The following is a 15,638-nucleotide window of genomic DNA, read 5'->3' on the forward strand; positions in this document are numbered from 1 at the left end:
ATTATAATCCCTCTGTTTTGCAGCTCCTCTTACTGCTACGGTCCTTTTGCGAGATGTCACTTTGATTGCAGCTGGTTTCTATATTAGATACCGAACGGTTCCACCACCAGTAAGTAGCAAAGTTGTTTATCTCATTTTAACCTTGCCTTCTTTCTCTCTGTCTTCCGTTTATCTCATTTTAACCATGCCGTCTTTCCCTCTGACTTCCTGCTTGCTCCCACACACCCCGACTCATATTCGCACCCTCTCCAACCAGCTCGCTCTCACTTTCTTTCTTGCGTCTTCTTTCTCGTTTTCTCATTCTCCCATGGTGGCTTGCTTATCATGGTGCTTTTGTTTTATGTTCCATATCTCTATCTTATGTGTTCATGCTGAGCCACTTATTTTGCTTTGAACTCAATTTTTTTGTGAGCTGTCAACCATCAAATGCTTTTCACATTAATTTATTACTGAAGATAAAGGCTCTTTACGCTCCATTATCTGAACCATACTGATGTTTGAAATAATGGGTGCGATCTAACTGAATGGGATCAGAGTCCCGTAACGAGTGTGTTTAGCCAGCTGTTTCCCGGCGCTCGCAGGGAATCTACTAGGATCCTGATTCTATAGGCTTCAGCGGGGAACGCACCACCGAGGCTACACTTAGTACCATTTTCTCAACTGTGGAGTGCAGGAGGAAATCATCTTGACACCCCTAAGCGACCCCCCCCCCCCCCCCCCCCCCCCCAAAGCCTCAACTCACCTATAAGGGGGTCCTTGGGGCCCCCAACACCCACTGTACCCGTGCACGGCACTCCTGGGCCCGATCTCCTCATGGGAGAAATGCCACCAGGGCACCTTGGCAGAGCCAGGCTGCCACCCAGGTGGCACTGCCAAGGTTCCAGCCTGGCAATGCCCAGGTGCCCGGTGGCAGTGCCCAGGTGGCAAACAACAGTACCAGGGTGCCATCCTGCCCAGAGGGCAAGCAACTGGAGATCTCCGATGTTCTGGGAGACCCCCATAAGTGCCATTCCATCTGTTCCCCATTCGTGGAGTCCAGCACTGAATGGCGCTCGTCCAGTATCTCCTAGGCGAAGGGATTAGATCCCAATGGCTCGGGTAGATCATGGGACAGCATATTAGAACAAGACTGTCTCTCTCTAATTTGCAGATTTGCAAAATAGTGATCCTGCCCACAATGGGTGGGATTCAGAAAGTGACGCCTTGTGAGATCGTGCTAAATCCCGCGAGGCGGGCCCGGTACATCCACAGAAGAGGGATCTCCCGGCATCTACCAGGTGCGCTCTTTCGGGCGCAACACGGCCGGTACATTGCGCTCAATTTCTTTGATACCTTATTTGTGAGGTAGTGTCAAAGGGAGGATTTATATGAAATCTAACTTGTTTTTGCCAGTGTGAATGACCTGAATTCCATCCTTGCAAACCATGTCTGAGGTAAACAAGAACCCTTTGGGGTGAGTCCTGACTAGGGAGAAATTGCCACTAGAATGGTGGGAGCATTTGCAGGATTTTTTTTCCTTCACTGAAAGGGAATGGGATGACTCCACTGAATTGACGCCAACCTGTGATTTTGGTGTCTCAAGTGATATTATATTACAGGAACTTGGCTATGATATTAATATGAAACTTTGCTTTGATCTCTCATATTCCCATTGAGTTGCATGTTCTCTAATTAGTGTGGACACAAAAATGAAATGCTTTTCTACCCCTTTCACCCTTTCTTTACATGTATGTGCAAGCTTTTGCATAGTGTTCTGTAAAATTGGTTATGTACAACCAGATAACTACATTCATCTCTCACAGAGGACTCTCAGCAAATATTTCAACCCGTGCTATGCTACGGCTCAATTAAAACCGACGTTTATCAGCAAGGTAAGATGTATTTGCCAATTAATTGATCCCTTTTCCATTCAACAACTGAGCACTCCACGCCACCCTTGAGGCATGGAATGGAAGCCTTTGCTTTAGTCCAGAAAAATCTGGAATTAAACGTCAAATGATGAGCATAAAACCATTGTTGATTGTTGAAATACCCCATCTGGTTCACTAATGTCCTTTAGGGAAGGAAATCTGCTGTACTTACCTGGTCTGCCCTACGTGTGACTCCAGATCCTCAGCAGTATGGTTGACTCTTAAAATGTCCTCTGAAATAAACTCCTTTCAAGAACAATTAGGGAGGGACAATAAAAGCAGGCCCATATGGCGATGCTCACCGAATTTTTTAAAATGTGTGAGATCCCAATCCAGTTTGAAAGGGTAAAGAGGCCTAAGACTAGTATTTTAAACTTAAGTAAGGGCAACTCTGTGGGCAAGATAGCTGAGCTAGCTGTAGCGAATTGGGACACCTAGGCTAGGGATACATCAATAGAGAAGCAGTGGCAGACATTTAAGGGGGTATATTGGAATACTCAGAATAAATATATTCCTGCATTAAAGAAAGAATTTAAAATGAGGTCCCACCATCTGTGATTAACTAATGAAGTTAAGGAAAGCATGAAACTTTGAGAAAAAAGCAAAGAAACTGTAAAAATGAGTGGCAGGTCATGAGTATGAGAGGAAGCTAGCTAGAAATGTAAAAGTGAAAGAGATTTTACAGGTATTTAAAAAGAAAATGAGTAAGTAAAGTGAGTGTTGGTCCTCTACAGAGTGACAATGGAGGATAATAAGGAAATGATGGATAAAATGAACAAATATTTTGCTTGTTTCTTCACTATGGAGGATACAAAAAACATTCCAGTAATAACTGTAAGTCAAGAGGTGGAAGGGAGGGGAACTTGGTGAAATTACAAACATTAGGGAAGCTGTATTTAGCAAAGTGATGGAGCTGCGGGCTGACGAGTCCTGATGGACTTCGCCCTGGAGTCTTAAAAGAAGTGGCTAGTGAGGGAGTAGATGCATTGATGTAAAATTTTACAAAATTCACCAGATTCTGGAAAGGTTCCATCAGACTGGAAATTAGCAAATATAATCACTATTCAAGAAGGAAGGGGAACAGAAATTGGAAACTATAGGCCAGTTAATATGAAATCTTTCATGGGTAAGGATCATTATGGAGGTTTTAGCTGGGCACTTGGAAAAACTTGAGAAGACTTAGCATGGTTTTGGGAATGGGAAATCATGTTTAAACAATTTATTGGAGTTCTTTAACGTAGTTATATGAGTTGTGGATAAAGGGGAGCCTGTAGACGCATAAGGTGCCACACCAAAGGTTACTGCAGAAAATAAAAGCCCATGGTGTAGGGAGTAACATATTAATATGGATAGAAGATTGGCTGGCTGTCAGAAAACAGAGTATGGATAAATGGGGCTTTTTCTGATTGGCAGCATATGATGAGTTGAGTTCCGCAGGGATCTCTGTTGGTGCCTCAACGGTTAGAATTTTTATCAGTAACTTAGATGAGGGGAGTGAATGCATGGTAGCTAACTTTACAGATGGCACAAACGTAGGTAGGAAAGGATGTTGTGAAGAGGACATAAGGTGTAAAGATAAGTTGAGTGAGTGGGCAACGATCTGACCAATTACAATCATATAATTCCTACAGTGTAAAAGGAGCCAGGGTGGCACAGTGGTTAGCACTGCTGCTTCACGGCACCTAGGACCTGGGTTCGATCCCGGCTTCAGGTCACTGTCCGTGTGGAGTTTGCACATTCTCCCCCTGTCTGCGTGGGTCTCGCCCCCACAACCCAAAAAGATGTGCAGCGTAGATGAAATGGCCATGCTAAATTTCCCTTTAATTGGAAAAAAAAATTGGATTCTCTAAATTTATTTGTAAAATGATGTAGAAGGAGGCCATTCAGCACATCAAGTCTGCACCTACCCTTGGAAAGAGCAAGCTACCTAGGCCCACACCCCCGCCCTATCCCCGTAACCCAGCCGAACATTAAGGGAAAATTTAGCATGGCTAATCTACCTAACCTGCACAACTTTGGACTGTGGGAGGAAACCGGAGCACCCGGAGGAAACGCATGCAGACAAGGTGAGTAGATGCAAATTCCGGCAGTAACCCAAGGCCAGAATTTAACCCGGGTCCCTGGCGCTGTGAGGCAGCAGTGCTAACTACTGTGCCACCGTGTCACTGCAGAATCCCCATTCCCTCACAGAATCCCCATTCCCTCACAAAATTCCCATTCCCTCACGGAATTCCCTAACCGTTGGACACTCAGGGACAATTTAGCATGACCAATCCACCTAACCACATCTTTGGCCTGTGGGAGGAAACTGGAGTACCCAGAGGAAACCCACGCAGAAATTAGGAGAATGTGCAAACACCACACGGACAGTCGCCCGAGGTTGGAATTGAACCGGTATCCCTGACACTGTGAGGCAGCAGTGCTAACCACTGTGCCACCATGCCGCCTCTCTTAAATGAGGCGCAAAAGATTAGTATGCCAGAACAGCAAGTTGTTTTGACGGCTACTAGAATACTATACTTTATTATGAGAGAAATTGAACATAAAAGTAAGGATGTTATGCTTCAGTTATACAGTGCATTTGTGAGACCACATCTCGAATATTGTGTGCGGTTTTGGTTTCCTTATTTATGAAAGGATGTAAATGCATTGGGATTAGTCCAGAGGAGGTTTACTAGATTGATATCTGGAATGAGCGGGTTGTCTTCTGTGGAAAGGTTAGACAGACTGGGCTTTTTACCACTGGAGTTTAGAAGAGTGAGGTGTGGCTTGATTGAAATAGACAGGAAGTGAGGTGTTGAAAAATTTTAAGACGGAGGTAAATAGCTTCTTGTTAGACAAGGAAACCAAAAGTTCTCAGGGGTAGATGGGAATGCAGAACTTGAAACACAAACAGATCAGCCATGATCATGTTGAATGGCAAAGCAGTCTCGAGGGGCCCAATCGGGGTTCACTTCTCCTATTATATGTTCCATTATGACCTTAATCAGATCTGATAGTGGCGTTATGTTCATCATCTATTACCTTCTGCTGCAAAAGTCAAGACTTATTGTCACAATACAATGTCTCATGGTAGCATTTTGGTTTTTGAAAGGACAATATAATAGCCCTGCAATTCTGGAAAAAAAACATAAAATATTTAAAGTTGAATTGCTACAGGAGACTGAGCCTTGGAAATAAATCTTGACATCCCCACTTCCAGAAATTTCTAAATGTGCTCCTGCTAAATCAGACTTGTGTATATTTTAGATTTATTGTACAATCGAGAGAGGGAAGAGCAGGATGAGGAATTCACTCTTGTTATGACAGAGCTCTGATTTTATTTTTTACATAGAACTACCATGGTAGCTCTTTTAGGGAGCTTGCGGGGGCTCAAATGAGCCTAATAGTCTATATCTCCGCTGTATACTTTATAATTGTCTAAAATGGTGGGGATTTGGAGTACCGATAGCTTGAGGTAAACAAGATCATGGCCCATTTTAACCTTTCTTTCAACATATCATTGGCAAGCCTCGGATTTCCATTTATATAGAATCCAAAATATCAAAATCTTGGAATCCCATGTAATGAAAATGGAAATGAAATTTGTCACTGTAAAATAGTGGTCTTGGTTATAGATTCATTTTCAGGTCTGTCTTCGAATTGAGCTAGTTATGTTTTGAAGCTCAGCTTACCTGAGTTTTCTAGCTTGGCAAGTATGATCTGTTGTTACTCAATGCTACAGTAACAATAGCACACATTATTGAAAACAAACATACAGGAAAAGAGTTAACTTTAGTATATGCTGCATATAAGTATCTGATTTGCAATAGGAAGAGGAGTTCAACTCCTTGAGCCTGTTCTGTCATTCAGTCTATTTTAACACTATTCATTCACGCGAGTTAAGGTTAGGGAGCAGTTTAGAGGAGGTTTACTAGATGGATGCCTGGAATGAACTGCTTGTCTTATGAGGAAAGGTTGGACAGGCTGCCCTTTTTTCCACCGGAGTTTAGGAGAGTGAGGGGTGACTTGATTGAACCCTAACCCTTAAAACGCTTACCTGATACCATGATTATCAATCTCCGTTTTAAAATGTTAATTGACCTTCAGATTCAACAGTTCTTTTTAGGGGGGTGGTGAGAGTTCCAGATTTTTGCTTGCTTTTGTGTGAAGAGGTGAGTGCTTCCTGACGTCATCCGTAGAATGGCCTGTCTCTAATTTTAAGGTTATTCCCTTTTGTTCTGGACTCCCCACCAGAGGAAATAGTTTCTCTCTATCTACCCTGTCCAATTCCTTAAGCATCATAAAAACACCTCAATTAAATCATCCTTAACCTGTTATATTGGCTGGGGTCTGGAATGCATGGCCTGGAAGTGTTCAATCGAGGCATTCAAGAGGGCGTTAGATGGTTATTTGAATAGAAACAAGGTGCAGGCGGACGGGGAAAAGGCAGGGGAATGGCTCTAAATCATAATGTTCGTTTGGCGAGCCGGTGCAGACACGATGGGCCGAATAGCCTCCCGTGGCATAACAATTCTGTGAAGCAAATTAATGCGGGCTAATTTTCAGGTGGAAAAAGATCTTTCAAAATATGTGGAAATAAAAAGAAAAGATATAACACCATATCTAACATTATCTCAAAAACAATTATGAGTGTTTTTGAAATAAACCAAATTTGTAATTAGAAATGAGAGAAAAAAATAAAAGGGAGAGCAGATCCCAGCTGAGAAAATGAAGAACAGGTACTGAAACTCGGATTTCAAATTGAAACAATATACCCCAACAAATCTTGCCAGAATCGGTAAGACCATGGAGACTTTGGTGGGTAAGTTTGATTTGATGGTGAATTATAATTGGTTGTGTTTATTATGTTTTGCATTTTGTTTATATTTAACTGGGTCCGAAATAAAATCAGTACCAGGAACAAATTTCAGAAATGCAATCAGCAAAGTAATGAATTGCTTTCTTGTGGGATTTACCCTTCAATGAATCGTTATGATTAATTATTTCAACCAGTGAGAGAATTTTGATACTTGGAGTTCTTTACTCGCTATGGGCAGCTGTCATTGCCATACATGGGCATAGTCTGAAATGCACTGTTTCTAATTTAAGACACTAAGCGGTAGATTTTTAATTTCTGCAAGTTTTGGGCAAGTGGGATTGCAAAACAATCAATAAGTCTGCGAGAAGGGCAGCACGGTGGCACAGTGGTTAGCATTGCTGCCTACAGCGCTGAGGACCCGGGTTCAAATCCCGGCCCTGGGTCACTGTCCGTGAGGAGTTTGCACATTCTCCCCGTGTCTGTGTGGGTTTCACCCCCACAACCCAAAAAGATGTGCAGGATAGGTGGATTGGCCACGCTAAATTGCCCCTTAATTGGAAAAAATAATTGGGTACTCTAAAAAAATTTTTAAAATAAGTCTACGAGAAGTAGTTTCTAATTGCTTGAGGTTTCCAAATGGTTTGAGATCTATCCGTGAATAGACATTTTAAAAAAATATAGTTTGCTGAAATGTTGAAAGCATCAATTGATATGGAATTTGAAGGACTTGAGGCTTGACATATTTATTGTATGTATTGTGTCAGTGTCCGCTTTCAACATATTTGATGATTCTATCATGGAGGAATTTTTTTGTTTTGTTTCCTGTGGCATATTTGGCTTCTCTTGAGTCAGCACCACGGTCTTGTTTGTACATTACTAGTAATATAATGAAACTGAAAATCAGCTGTGGCTACATTATATCTAACATTTTATTTGGCAATATTTTAATTTGTTGGCTATTATTTATGTTGCAGGTTAACACAGCAGTTCAACTTGTTCTAGTGGCTGCATCACTGGCAGCCCCAGTTTTTCAGTATGTGGACAGCGTGTTCCTTCATGCGTTATGGTGAGATTTGCTGGAAACGTTATGAAAATAAGAAATGCTTGTATTTATAGGCCTCCTTTTATTGTAGCAGAACATCCCACGGCATTTTCTAAAAGAAACACCATGTAGGAACTGGGAAAGTTTGGAGCTGCTGTGAAAGTTGCGAGGAGGGTATTAGAGGTGCGGAGAGACATGGGCAACAGATTAGGGTTTAGGAAGAGAATTTAGAATGCGGTGAAGATTGTGCCACCTGTGCTAGGGTAGAGGATGCACAGCACTGTGGAGGCTGCAGGCTCAGGGTTTGGGTATGGTGGTAATGTGGATGGGTCTGCAGACAAGTAGAGACACTTTGAAATAATTAATAAGGAATAGGTGGAGGGTAGCAAGGACTTTAAGCAGGATTTAGTACTGGATAGGATTCATCCTATCAGTGAATATATTCTATTAACACTGCTACCATGTTGAAAACTGGTCTCTTCATAATAGATGCTGCCAGTCATCCACTGAACCAGATAAATTGTTTCCTTTTGTTTGAGATTTCTTCATTGCTGTTTAGAGCTAGGGGAACTATTTCAGTATAAGGCATTGTATCTAAATGGGGATAATCTACTTTGCAGGTAATGCCATGTTTATTCCGTAACTATTCCATCCTTCTCATCCTTGCCTGAAGATGGGTCTGGTATTTTACCTCTTTTTTAAAAAAATACTGGATGCCCTTGTGAACCCGTTCCTCTGGTATTGGTTGTTCATCTTTCCAGTAAAGGGCCAAAGCTGCTTCGATGCTGATTTTGGAGACTTCCAATCTTTAAACAAGTCCTACTGTAAGCCGATACCAACTATTCTTGGCACAGTATCTCTAATGCTAATCTCTGGATTACTCTGATTACTCTGTGTAGTAACTCCTGGATGTCCATGCATCATATATTGGAGCCACTCTAACGCAAACGTTAGATGCAAAAATTATGGGTTTTAATGGGAGGATTTTAAAAATTCATTTATGGGATGTCAGCATTATTGGCAAGACCAACATGTGTTACTTATTCCTCATTGCCCTCGAGAAGGGGATGGGGAACCATGACCTTTACTGCTGCAATCTATGTGGTGTAAGAATACACACAGTACTGCTAGGGGATTCTTTCCTGGATTTTGACCCAGTTTAGGATGGTGTGTGGCTTGGAGGGGGACTTTACTGGTGGTTGTGTTCACATGCATCTGCTAGCGTTGTCCTTCTGGGTGGTAGAGGTTGATGCTGTTGGAGGAGTTTTGGTCAATTGCTGTTGTGCATTTTGTAGATGGGACACACCACTGCCAATGTGTGCCTGTGATGGAGGGAGTGAATGTTTAAAGTGATGGGTGGGGTGCCAATCAAGTGGGCTGTTTTATTTTTGATGGTCTCAAATTCCTTGAGTGTTGTTGGAACTGCACTCATCCAGGCAAATGGAGTTTATTCCATTTCACTCCTGTGCAGTGTTAGACTAGTTGAGGGCTACTGAGGCAGCGTTTGAGATGTGCTTCCAAACCTGCTGCATGAGTTTCAAACTTTGGATTGTTCCTCATGTGGCTGAATGAGATGGAGTGTTTGTCAGCAAAAATAAAAGGAAAAACCTGGGGAAGGTTGACTGATGGGAGTTTGTGCCATGCAGTGAGATTTACAAATGTATTCAAAATAAAAGAAGACAGCTTGAAAGATGGAAAGGATCAAAGAGAACAAATAGTTAAGCATTGTTGCCCTTAGTTGAACAAAATAGCAAGCCTTGTCAGGAAGTGGAGTGTTGGAAGCTGTGTATACAGAGAAACTAAATTAATAAAATAGTTTGAGTGGGAGCGATTGCTGGGAGTGCAGTGCTTACAACTTTATTTTGATGTTTTAATGGTTTCATTTTAATTACTTCATGGTTTGATATTTTGAAAAGCAATTTTGTTGTGTCAGGAGCAAAGAATATGCAAAATGTCAGCAAGTGACAGCCATTTGTAAGAGTTCCTGGCCATCATTCAGGCAGTTTTCTAACTTAAATGACATTCTACCTTGAAGTGGGACTACTACCTTTATGACTGGATAATAAATGGCTAGAAGTGGCCACGCAAAATCAGCAGCACCATTTGCTGACACAAAATGTCTCAAGTAAGGTGGAAGGCAGGAGCAGATTATAGGAAGACAAATCAGGCTTTCAGATTGGACTGAATAACAAGTGAATGTCAGTATAGCAAAATGAGGCAGGTTATTTTGGTAGAAGGAATAAATATAGGCCACTTAATTAGCTGCCTAGGCCCTTCGGCTCTGGAATTTCCTCCCTCGACCTCTCTGCATTTCTCTTTCTCCCCTCCTTTTAAGGCGATTGTTAAATCCTGCATCTTTAAACAAGCTTTTAATAGCTCCATACGTGATTCAGTGTCAGATTTTGTTTGATGCTTCTGTGAAGCAACTTGGAATTATTTACTGCATTAAAGGGACTAACTGAGTGCAAATTTTTATTGGCACAAAGTAAACGGGGTAGAGGAATGTGATAACAAATTGATAAGGTCTCTAAGAGTGCAAACGAAGTACAGGACTTCATTTCGAGAGGAATGGAATGCTCCTCCAGTGAGGTAATTTATATTCTGTTACATCCATCCAAGGGGGCAGGTGGGGCCACAGGTTAACATCTCATCCAAAAGATGGTACTTGGAGCGGTGCAGCTGTCACTCAGTATTGCACAGACATGCTAGCCTCTTCAATACAATATATTCAGTACAAACATTATTTAACTGTCACTTTAACGGTAACTTATACATTCATCCATGTATGTGCAAGCTTGAATGGGCTCCCCTATAGAAATGTTGCTAAGTAAATAATGCATTGTTCCTTTTTCTCCCTGTAACATCCATCCCCCCATGTGTTCATTGACCTACATTGGCTTTTGGTGCAGCTAAGCATCAGTTTTCAAATGTCGCCCTGGTTAAAAATATCCCTCCAGAGCCTCTCTCACCCTATCCTTGTAACCACCTACAGCCTCCAAGAACCCTTGTGTTCCACCATGTCTGTTTTCTTGTGAATCTTTCACTATCTTCACCCAGTTGTTCACCTTCAGCTGTCTCGGCCCTGAAGCTTCCCCCACCCCTTAAAGCTCAGTGACTCTTCACCGATTTCTTTCTCTCTCTCCTCTTTTAAGACACTCCTCAAAAACTGTATCATTGACCAAGCTTTTGATCACCTATCTTAGAATTCCTAGAGTAGAGAAGGAGGCCATTCAACCTATCACTTCTGCACTGACCCTCTGTTAGAGCACCCTACCCAGACACAGCCCCCCCCATCCTCGTAACCCAGTAACCCTACCTAACCTTTTCGACAGTAAGGGCAATTTATCATGGCCAGTCCACTAACCTGTACATCTTTGGACTGTGGGAGGAAACCGGAGCACCCAGAGGGGAGAACGTACAAACACAGTCACCCAAGGCTGGAATTGAACCTGGGTCCCTGGCTCTCTGAGGCAGCAGACATAGAACATAGAACATACAGCACAGAACAGGCCCTTCGGCCCTCGATGTTGTGCCGAGCAATGATCACCCTACTTAAACCCACGTAACCCGTATACCTGTAACTCAACAATCCCCCCATTAACCTTGCACTACGGGCAATTTAGCATGGCCAATCCACCTAACCTGCACATCTTTGGACTGTGGGAGGAAACCGGAGCACCCGGAGGAAACCCACGCACACACAGAGAGGACGTGCAGACTCCACACAGACAGTGACCCAGCCGGGAATCGAACCTGGGACCCTGGAGCTGTGAAGCATTGATGCTAACCACCATGCTACCAGTCCTAACTACTGTGCCACCGATCTTAATGTCCTAATACCTTTAATACCTGATATCCTTTAACTTGATGCCAGTTTTTTGTCTGATTATACTCCTATGATGTGGGACTTGGGGACTTTTACCATGTAAAACATGCTATATAAATGCATTTTATTATTTTAAAAGATCTATCTGGCCTGGGTTCTAGATTAATTATGTTGATGGTGCAATATCCAGCTGATTATCATATTATCTTGTTGTTTCAGGTATGCTACAGCGTTGACGACAACGGCATCTGCATACAGCTATTACATTCACGGCAAAAACACCGTGCAAGTTTTAAACCGGATGAAATAAAACAAAATAGTTCAAAATTGGCCAGTGGTGCCTAGAAACAATGCAACAAAGCAAAGGAGGAACTGAACCTTGATTTCTTTGCTGAAAAGACAATGATTAAAATAATGTAGATATCTGTGGAATTTTTTTCCGACAACATTATTGATTTAATAATAAAGTGAAAAATTATAGATTTCTTACATTTTTGGTTTTAATATTTTATTTGCCTTCATATCGTGGATTTAATTTTAGACGCAAATCGTGCATCAATCATTTGCATGACATCCAGTTGATGCATTATACTCAAGCTCTTAAATACAGAGCTCCTTTTGTCTTTTTAGAATCATATTACAGCAGTGTGCTTTCGCATAATGTGACATTGCACTTGATGTAAAGAGTAGATGTTATGCGATGCTTCTCGCATGGTAAGTCAGAGGATGTGAAATTCCTTTATGAGCCGAGCTTTACAATGTGCATCGCACAGAGGTATTTCCACACTTTTAATGCGGCCTTTGCTTTAAGGCGCCAAGCCAGGCCAGGGTTTTCTGTTTATGTACTCACCAGCCTGCACCTCTCCGCATTTATTTTAAAAAGCAGGAAAATCATAGGGATACAAGCTGAAAGTCCAGCATAGAGCTTGACTGCTGTGTGTCTGAAAATAAACTAATCTCAAATGTCAGTGGTAGGAGTTGATTGAATGAGTTGTACTTCTATTTCTCTGTCTTTCAAAGAACAATCCAGCACAGGAACAGGCCCTTCGGCCCTCCAAACCTGTACCGGAAACACCTTGTATTCTAGTTCTAGTCTGTTGTAGTTACTCCATGTTTCTTTTTGTTCTTAATACTTTTTTCTTTATTCTGGGTGTAATTTATGTCTCATTTAACTTGTATGGGTAGTTGTCTTGTTTCGGTGTTGTGTTTTTCTCCATTTTCAGTATTTCATTGCTTTGGGACATTGCAGTATATGTGACCTGTTGCTTCCTCCTCAGAATTCTGGCGAGTTTTTTTACAAACGCACCTTCATAGTGTTGTTCGTTCTGGGTGAGTGTGCTTAACACTCAATATGGCTCTGTTTCGTTACTTAGCTCTGGAGTCGCCAGGTATCGTTAAGATACCACCACAAGTTTCAAGGTGAAGTTCAAAGCAATAAAATCATACACCAATTAGTAAGTTCAAACAACTGAGTTTATTATAATACAATTATAATAACTACCCATGCACACGCTAAGAGGATTAAACTATTCCTACCGCTAAATAAACAAATACTTATCTCGAAGGAACTGCCGGATCAGGGGGCAAGGCCTCTTGCTCTGCTCTGGTCTGCAGATGTCAGGTTGGTATAGGTTAAAAAGGGGTCAGGAGTGTCTATCTCTGGTAGCGATCGTTGTGAGACTTACTTACTGGCGGCTGCTGTCCCAAACCTCTCTCTCTCTCTCGTTCAAGGTCTTCTTGGCAAAGCTGGTCGAAATGCTGGTCCAGAGAGAAGGGCTGGTTCAGAAGAGAGGAGGGCTGGACAAGAAGAACGAACTAAGCGTGGGACCTGTCTTTTATAGGTCCCGGGGATCCGCGCCCCTTTGGGCGGACCCCTTTACCTGCTCGGAATCGATTGGGTCTCTTCCCAATCGATATGTTTGAATCCCCCCAATACTGAGGCTGTTCCTTGGCTACTGGGCGGGCTTTCAGGTGCTTTGTTTTCGGACCCCGCTGGTGCCGGGGTGTCTGGTATCCTATACAATGTTGCAGTTACTTCCCCATTTGTGTCCATTGTCTCTGGGATCGTCCCATTACTATGCTAACTGCCTCGGAGATTGCCTAATTAGTATACAGAAATGTTCGTTTCGGTGCTGTCTGCTCTCTTAGCAGACAGAATCCACATTTGCTTGGTGCAGCCTGCTGCTGCTGCAAACATTGTCCATTTTAACCTGTATGCTTTGCGTTCCTCCATTTTGTATTTAGGGAATGGCCAACTTCGGTGGCTACACTCCCTCCCTGTGATCCTCATGAGAAATCATGAAGGATCACCTAAATACGGTGTCTTTGGGTCCTCTGACCTCAGCGAGTTCCATTGCTTCTATATTTTTCTCAACTATGGCGAAAAAATTTTAACTAACAATTTCTGATTGGCGCTATGTCAAAGGGGAGATGCATTACCAATTGGAATCGGGAACCTCTAACTATCTCAATAAACTACTCCCATCTTATATTTAAAACATTCTAGAACATTTTAAACCCTTATTCATACAACAGCATCTTTACATTTCATTTTCTGACTCGGCAGTCGAGCGCAGAACATTATAATACATCCGCAAAAGTCTTTATTTACAGATCGTATCAAAATTAAATGCTTTATTATACATCAAGGGGTTGGGGGGATTGGTGGAATCCGAAAATGGGGGATTGTACTCTGTACACTGTTGAGGCACGGGAGCGGTGGGCTCTCCTCCATTTCCTCATCCTGAGGGTCTGGACTATAAAAAATAGGACTGCAATCACCAAAAGTGATTCTATTACATACGACAAGGAGTACCATGTCAGAAATTTGGTACACCAGGCCGGGGTATTGTTACCATTGACTGGGCTGGGGGTCGTCTGGGTTTGGGAGAAGTTAGCAAACGTTGTACTGTGGGAAAGGGGGTCCGCGTCCACGCGCAACCACACAGATGCCACAATAGCTAAAAACATAGCAATCCGAGTGCTCTTCATCTCTTCTCTTCCTTCGTGGGATCTTGCTGTGCTGTTGCTTCGGTTCCTTTCCGAACGTCCGAAAGCTATGGGGATCAAGCATATTATCTGTTAGTGTTCAGCTTAATATCTTGACTTTAAGTATATCTGTCCTCTTGTTCCAATTTTCCCTTTATGATGGTCACCTCCATGTGACTCCCTCATTTTTTTTTTTCAAAAACGGATTTAGGACCAGACATATACTTATCTGTTAAACCAGTGCGAGCCGTCTCGCAGAGTGTCGCAATTTACCATCCCAAATGTTCTTGGATGTAAATAGCATATGGAGTGGCGCCCGAAGGGCTACCTTAAACAAAAATGAAACCAAGCTTTAGAAATGAAAGGTCGAATGAGTTGCGTATGGGCAGCAACGGGTAAGAGTTGAATGGGATCCCCGGGTAGGGCGTGCTGTGCTGTACCCGAGCTTAGCTGACCAAAGGGGTGGTCCTCAGACAGGTGGGTCCTCAATGCTATTTCTCCACTGCTTGAGCAATCTGAAATGAACGGGCAAGAATGTAGCCATAGTGGAATTGCAGCCTCTATTCCCAGAATAGAGGGGCACCTGAAAAAAAGGGAAGGAGCCAAGATGCTCCTTATGAAAAGTTGAGCTGGGCTCCAGACATTTCAGATGAGTCAAGGTCTCAGAAATATCTGCGGACAAACCAACGTGCATGTGAGGTGGTCACAAGCTTTTCAGCTGAAAACCGAGTGGCCAACCTCCAAATGAAACATTTAACAAACATACAAACAAACATCTGTGCAGGTTCCATCAGAAAGGACAGCGCTTCTCTCAAGCGGTTCCTCTTTTTACATCATCTGGACATCTCACTTCTCTTCATTCTCTGCGAACAGGGTCGCAAAGGGGTTGCCGTGTCGGGAGTCAGACATCAAGTCATCCTCTTCTCCCGGATTCCATACCCTTGTATGGATCAGGCATGCAATTTTCGCATTGTGTGACCGGGGGTCACTCTCATCGTTGCGGACAAGTCTCCAAGAATTGTCCCTGTGCCAATCGTGGGGTCTAAAATTGAAGGGGCGTTGTCGGGGTCG

General features: G+C 42.7%; 1 protein-coding gene across 2 annotated transcripts in view; it reads left to right on the forward strand.

Moving 5' to 3' along the window:
- Positions 1-12,070, forward strand: part of crls1 (cardiolipin synthase 1) — a 64,763-nt gene extending 52,693 nt beyond the window's left edge. For both annotated transcript variants that reach the window (XM_038806280.1, XM_038806272.1), the window contains 4 exons: positions 24-109; positions 1,803-1,871; positions 7,686-7,777; positions 11,799-12,070. In XM_038806280.1, coding sequence (XP_038662208.1) covers positions 24-109; positions 1,803-1,871; positions 7,686-7,777; positions 11,799-11,889 — 338 coding nt within the window. In that variant the 3' untranslated portion in view covers positions 11,890-12,070. The remainder of the gene's footprint in view (positions 1-23; positions 110-1,802; positions 1,872-7,685; positions 7,778-11,798) is intronic.
- The last annotated feature ends 3,568 nt before the right edge of the window (positions 12,071-15,638 follow it).

The sequence above is a fragment of the Scyliorhinus canicula genome, chromosome 1, assembly GCF_902713615.1.
Source record: "Scyliorhinus canicula chromosome 1, sScyCan1.1, whole genome shotgun sequence".
Classification (NCBI taxonomy): Eukaryota; Metazoa; Chordata; class Chondrichthyes; order Carcharhiniformes; family Scyliorhinidae; genus Scyliorhinus; species Scyliorhinus canicula.